This window comes from Anopheles nili, chromosome 2 (genome assembly GCF_943737925.1).
Source record: "Anopheles nili chromosome 2, idAnoNiliSN_F5_01, whole genome shotgun sequence".
Classification (NCBI taxonomy): domain Eukaryota; kingdom Metazoa; phylum Arthropoda; class Insecta; order Diptera; family Culicidae; genus Anopheles; species Anopheles nili.
This window is the reverse complement of record NC_071291.1, coordinates 77,113,498-77,120,100: the sequence shown is the minus strand read 5'-3', so window position 1 is coordinate 77,120,100 and position 6,603 is coordinate 77,113,498. Positions and strand designations below refer to the sequence as shown.

Genomic DNA, 6,603 nt, shown 5'->3' with positions numbered 1-6,603 from the left:
AGCATCGGCGACGACATCGGCAGCAACAAATCCTGCAACAACACCTGACAGCGAGTGACAGCACACACTCTGGCACGGCCTGCTATGTGTAGGTGCGCGCGCGAGGACTTGCCGTTGATTCCCCGTGCACAGTGGTTGTGTTAGTGAGCGGGCGTGAGGAAGTAGACCTTGAGGTTGCTGGTATGCCTATCCTTCCACCGGCGTCAGGATCCGTGATGTGGATTGGAAAATTGTGATCGGAAGAGCCGTTTTTGTAACCGCTAGAAAAAAAAACATTCAGTAAACCCTTTCGAGAGAGGGCTGCTAAGGTGAAGATCGCTTGTGTGCGTCAGTATAGTGCCACAGAGATTACTGTTCGGTGCGATTGGGTTGACGAGAGTGTGTGCATGTGTTTCGCAACCCACCGTGTTCAGCCCCGAGGCCGGTTTATTCCTTTTTCCTCCCCCGGGGTGGTGGGGGTGTGCGTGTGTGTGAGTGAGTATGTGCTCGGATGCTCCCGGTACGAGCAATAGTGCGGTGGGAAAACATGCGATGAAAAGGTGGAAAAGAAAACGAAGATTGGGCTCGTCTTAACAATGCATAGGCAAATGGAAGGAAAATCGGCCGATGGTTGCTAGCATAAAGGATTACAAAAATACAAAACTATACAAACAAGAAAAAGGACACTCTAACGATCGCCACCGTGCAGGATCGAGTGTGCTTTTTGGACATTAACTGTGACGCGTTGCTTATCCGCGTGAACCTCCCGCACCTTAGCAAACAAAATGCAGTGCATTCGAAGTGCCGCGGGGGGAGCTGCCGGAGGGGAGGTGGAGCGGAAAATTCTGATAAAAACGGAAGACCTACGACCGACCTCGAATGACGAAGACGAGGACGACGAGGACGATATAGACTGTGATCGCAATGAGCGTGAAGAACGAGAGGCGGTGGCCACGGTGGAGCGGTTCCGTCCGGGAGAAGGTGTGGGAGGAGAGCTGGAGGATGAGAAGGAGGGAGCAGTAGCACGGGAAGTGAGAACGTTGGTGTTAAGTGAAAATCAGTGCATCGTGTACGGGTCGAGGGGTGAACCGGGTGGAAGGGTGAATGGAAGTCATCCCACAAGTCCTCCTCCATCCGCCACGATCAGCGTGCAGCAACTCCCCGCATCCCATCTCCCACCGAAGAAAACGTTAAAACTAGCTCTCGGATTGCGAGGACTGACCCCCGCCGCATCCTCTACACAACCACCCTCGCTGGCTCCCCTGGTTTCCGCAACCCGTCGAGCCTCCGAGGATCCGGATCGAATGATGGCGATGATCCAGGTCGTTTCAAAAGCTCACCACCAACACACACTCGCGAAGGGAGCAGAGGACGATCAGAAGCAACAACAGCAGTCCTGCGGAGTGCTGGTTGGAGGACATGGAGTCCACGTGATAAGGGATGGTCGGTTCTACAACCACGATGAAGCGCATGGGGGCTCGGATCAGGCCGACAGTGAGCGACAAGCGCAAGGGTCCGATGAGGGTGTGAGTCGAGGACAATTCCGTGTGCAACAGCAGCAACAGCAACAACACGGCAGCATAATTGTTGCGAACGGTGGACGGTCGTCTCCCTTGGCGTTGCAGGGACGCCTTTCGCCTACCAGCAATGGAGTGGGGGTTGTGCAACACCCACACACCTCTAGCAACATAAAGACGACCACGATCCTAGTATCGAACGAGCGTGCTTCCATCTATAAGCCGGCTCAGGCTACCTCTACGACAACGACGGTTTCAAGCAGCAAACAGCAGCAACAGCAGCACCAACAGGTTAACAACCTTCATCAACACGAGCAAGTGACCTCAATGCAGCCTCCCCCACCACCGCCTCCGCTCAAGCTGTCCAAGAGCGGTGGAGGACACGAGGAACCGTCCAGTTCTATGCCGGATTTGGGTAAGTCACAATCAAACTTTTCGATTAAAAGCTTCCATTGATACGATAAAGGGGGTAGACAGGCCAATGAATATTGTTTTTACGATGATATTCACTGGAAAAAATCAAAATGGGAAAAACACCCTAAAGGTGACCTTTTTTTAGAACCACCAGGCGCCTCCATCATATCGATTTTGGGTGCAACATCATGGCATGTGTATTTTCACGGTTTCATTGAACACCATAGCGCGCGTTGGTAAAGATCATCTGCTAACGAACAAGTTAAACACTAATGGCATTATTGTGCTTCATCCAGTAGGCTGTTGCGAGGCCTAAAGTTATCGCAATACGCGTGAAGGTGATATCGTCGATCGTGTCGTCATTTCTGCGATGCGGAAGCGGTCAAACGTTCCGCCTTCACGAGTATGATGACCTCGTTAGAGTGCCTTCTTTTTTGTTCTGTCTCTAGTGTTGTTTGCTAAACTTGAACTAAAAAAAACCTGTTCAAGGACGTTAGCAGAATAGTAGCGATTTATTTTTGTTTTTTTTTATGCTGCCATCAAATCTATTAAAATACAGTTTACTCGCAATTTGTATGAGCTTTATTTATAAGAGTATAAACCCTGAACTACGTCAGAGGTTCGTAGGCCTTCCTCAAAGTCATTAAAACGGTATCAAGAGGGCATTGGTTCGTTACAAGGAGATCCGGTTGTTGTCGCTTGACAGTGATGCGGTTTCTATGGAATTGATTATGGTTGCTTCTCCGGTTTCCGAAAAAAAGAAAAGGCAAGGCATCACCTCGGTTGATTGGAAATTAACTTTTCACTCCAAGGGCGCTGAAGGTGCGCTAACCTAGCTAACCTGCCAATCCAGCGCTTTAGCGTTTGAATATGTATAATTATCCTTCACCCAGGGTCGGCACTCTCCATAGCTATTGATCCTTCGTTTGTTTGCCTTTTCTCTATCTCTCTCTCTTGCTCTCTTAAGCGTTCTCCGTCCCGCTTCGGAGTGCCATCCCGAGATCCGTTCGTCCCTTTCTTTCCAAACATGCGCCCTCACAAGCCGGTCCTGGCCGGCGTGGTCCAGCTCTCAGTTCCTTCCCTCGCCGGAAAGGCTTTGGAGCTCTTCACGGTAAACCATGGCAGTGGCCTTCACTTTGACTTTGTGCGGTCCCAACACCTCGCCGGTCCGGGACCACACTCCGGTGTGTTTGTGTGACCTTGCTGCGAAAAAAGGGCTTTGGTTAGGGCTTTTTCGTGCGTGCTCCGGTCGTCCGGGAAACGTATCACAATCGCGCAGGGGGTTACACAGAAAAAGGGTACACGAAAGGCCAAATTAAACAGGCACCTGCGGACGAAGGACCAAGGCACCCCAGAAAGTGCATTAATATATCATGGTTGTTGGGCAGGTTTTTTTTTTCTCGCCACCGTACACTTTGAGCTAGGCCTAGTTACCGAAAGCCCAAGCTCTTCTACTCGCCATTGTCACGCCGCTAGGGCGTGTGTTTGTGTATGTGAGAGGCGAGCGGGGTTTGTGTAAACAATTTACGCCAAGTACGGCTTCCGACCGTGCAAAGGTTTCGGCACTATATTTTGGCAACTACGAGAACCTCCCCGTATCCAGCTAGTGCTGTTTTATTTGAAGTGTTTTCAAAGCCTACGCCTAGCCTCTAACCTGTTTCGTGGAGAGCCACTGTTTGAAGGAACTTTTCCTTTTTTCGCTGTAGCAAACGACCGCGAAGGTAGATGCTAGTGAGGGTTTTTTGCATGCCCATTTCGTCCACCTTCCTGTGGAACTGCACGCTTGTTGTTGTTGTGCGTTTGCGTGACCTTTTCCATGAGAGAGCTACATGATCATTCGTCTGTTTTCGGCGTTGCTTGCGGGGTTTCATTGTGCGAGCGTGTATTTTCCCCGTTAGCAGTGTAAGGAAGAGCCTGACCCACCTGCACGTTCCGAATTTCGTTCATTTTTCCACCGTTCGGTCGTTTCTGTTGCTCCCCCTTTGGTTAGGGGTTGTTTTGTGATGTTATGATGCACCCGCATCGAGTCGTATTCACGTAAAATAGTATTTAGCTTTTAGTAGCGTATGTTTGGCAAACATATTTTTCCCCGCCTCACAAAGGACAGCACTGAGTGAGCGCATTGATGGGAGTGAGTGAGCTCTCATCTCTCCAAGGACTCACCCTCACTGAGTGCAAACCTCTTTCTCACTTCACTTTCTTCAAGCCTCCGTACGGCAACGTGGACCACGTGTTAGGTGAGATTTTTCTCACCTTCTCATGGAGAGCATAATATGTGAGCGGGAAGCACGATTGCACAATGCTCACTTTCACTCATCGAGATGACCGCGATGGCGAAAGCTTTCTCACTTTCTCCATCTCGCTCTTCCGTATCCGTGTTGTTGCACACGTTTGCGTTCACTCTCGCTTTTTCTCGCTCTTTCGCTTGCCTGCTCTCGCTCGTGGATTAAATTGATGTTGTTTTTATTCAATCCGAAGCGCTAGCGCCCTCTATGGGATGCGCGCCGGGAGAAATTGTGGATAAAACTTTTCCGCTAGCCTAAGCCAGAGGGCAGCACTGTTGAGGGAAAACGGTGAAATGAAAAAAAGTAAAATGTATGTGGAAAATACACACCAGCCTGTCGGAAGCACACGAATCGAAGATGCAAGCGAGATGAAGAAGATTGTTGGGCTTTAAAGCTCAAATGCATGTGCGACAAAAAAGTTTACGGTGCTTTTCGTTTGTTTTGTTTTCAATTGAATTGGGTTCACTTTTTACTTGTTTGATCGTTTGTTTTGGTTTATTTGGGTTTTCTGCAAAACGATCTAGTTTATGATTAATGAATGTCTTTCTATATCTTCGACGAATTGTCAGAAATTTGGTAAATAATCAAACAGTTTCTCTCATCCTCCTAACATACGTGTTTATAGTTCAATCTTCATCTTACTTCAAAACTCGATTGAATGGTAACATTCGATAAAGGCAAACACTATACATGTCAAAAGTGAATGTAGTTTAAAAAAAATTCCTAAATTTGGAAGATATCGAAAGAGATAAAACAACATGTGAGTGTGATAGAAGCCCAAAAAGTGATAGAAAATGTAAAAGATTAAATGGAGAAAACAAAGCAACGAAAAAACGGACAAAGCGAGAAGTGGATAAAATGAGAAAAATGTTATAAATGAAATAAAATTAACTTCAGGCCCATGATGGCCAGCTGGAAGGAGAAAATATGCGTGAGTTCAGAGTATCGGTTGTGCCGGAGAGAAGAAGTTCGATGAACCGCAAGAGAAATTGAACGCCACCGAGTTCCACCTTTGGACACCTTGGAAGTGACTTCGGTGGCATTGTTGCCTCCTGCCTTGAGGCCTTCGTTTTCCCTCGCCTGTCCGCTGGAAAGCCCGATCGGGCGGGGAGGTGATTGACCAGCAGTAGTGTGTAGTGTACACACCTTTTTTCTTTCTGCCAAATTCCCCTTCCGTCCGCCAGTTGGGGAAGAAGCCAGTGGGTCATGGGTAGCACTGTTGTGTCGTTGTGTTTCGCCGTGTGCTGCCTGGCCTGTGAAAGTGTATGTGAGGAGTGGTGACGGCTTCGAGGAGTCGCGATTCAGCCACCAAAAGGGGCCCGTTGCAGCGGCATGTGGCTTGGGCGCCGCGAATGCAGGCATTATTATGGTTTCGATCGTTTTCCATCGATCGCCCGCCGGTGGGGGAAAGGAACTTGATGCTTTCACCTCCTTTCGATCACCTCACAGCACGTGAAGAGAGAGGAAGAGAGAGTAATGAACCGTGGAAGGAACGTTTCTTCGGTTTGTGTTTTTTGACGCCTGGTTTAAAACAATACTACAAAAATGCTGTCGGTCGGAAATTAGATAGTATCTCTACTTAAGAGGCATGTTCCAAGGTATATTTCACCGGGGAAATGAACGTTCAAACCGATCGACAAGGAAAGCAGAGGTTTCCTTTCGTGCGCACGATGCGATTCATTGTGCGACGCTCTACAACTCCCACGACATGCAAGTGAGAGGTTAATCTGGAAAGAGTACAAAATAAATAGGACACTCGGTGTCGGGGGTGAAGGGCGGAACAGAGAGCGGCGAAGGGCGGGGATATTTATTTGCCAACTACTCGCCTAGTGAAAGTGATACTGGAACTGGTGATCGAGTAGCTTTATCGACCGCTTTAGACATAAATCTGTTCCTAATTTTCTTCTCTTCTTTTAACTTTAATACACGCCGAGAAATTAAAACGATACCGTTGAAGGAACGGTTTTCACGAATTTCGCATTTCAAGAACTTCTATTATTGTGTGTATCCATAAGTGACGAACCTTTTCGGGATCTGGGGGAATCTTCTTTCTAGTATTGAAAGCAAATTGATAAATGTTAGTTTCCAGCAGTTCTCGGGGTTTATCTTAAGGTGATAAATATTGTAGCTAATTACCAATAAAATTTAACAAATCCGGTTACAAGATACAAGAGATTCTGGCTCGATATTCAAATGCTTCAACAAATGACCAATTTTATTCTAAAATCAAACCATTAGCTTACTTGCACGATGGTGGTAGTAGCGGTAGATGGTATCAGTACTAGGGCAGCGGCACAAAGACGAGCTCGTGCTCCTCATGAGTCAACGAACCTCGTGGAAGTCGTCGTCGTTGCTGCTTGCGGTTTACAACCGCATCTCAGAGCCGCGCGAGATGCGCGAAGTGAGGG

General features: G+C 48.0%; 1 protein-coding gene across 1 annotated transcript in view; it reads left to right on the top strand.

The window, feature by feature from the left end:
• Window positions 1–764: 764 nt before the first annotated feature.
• LOC128730735 (ecdysone-induced protein 75B, isoforms C/D) overlaps window positions 765–6,603 on the top strand; it is a 76,259-nt gene continuing 70,420 nt past the window's right edge. Inside the window, exon 1 of the mRNA XM_053823814.1 lies at window positions 765–1,911. Coding sequence (XP_053679789.1) covers window positions 765–1,911 — 1,147 coding nt within the window. The remainder of the gene's footprint in view (window positions 1,912–6,603) is intronic.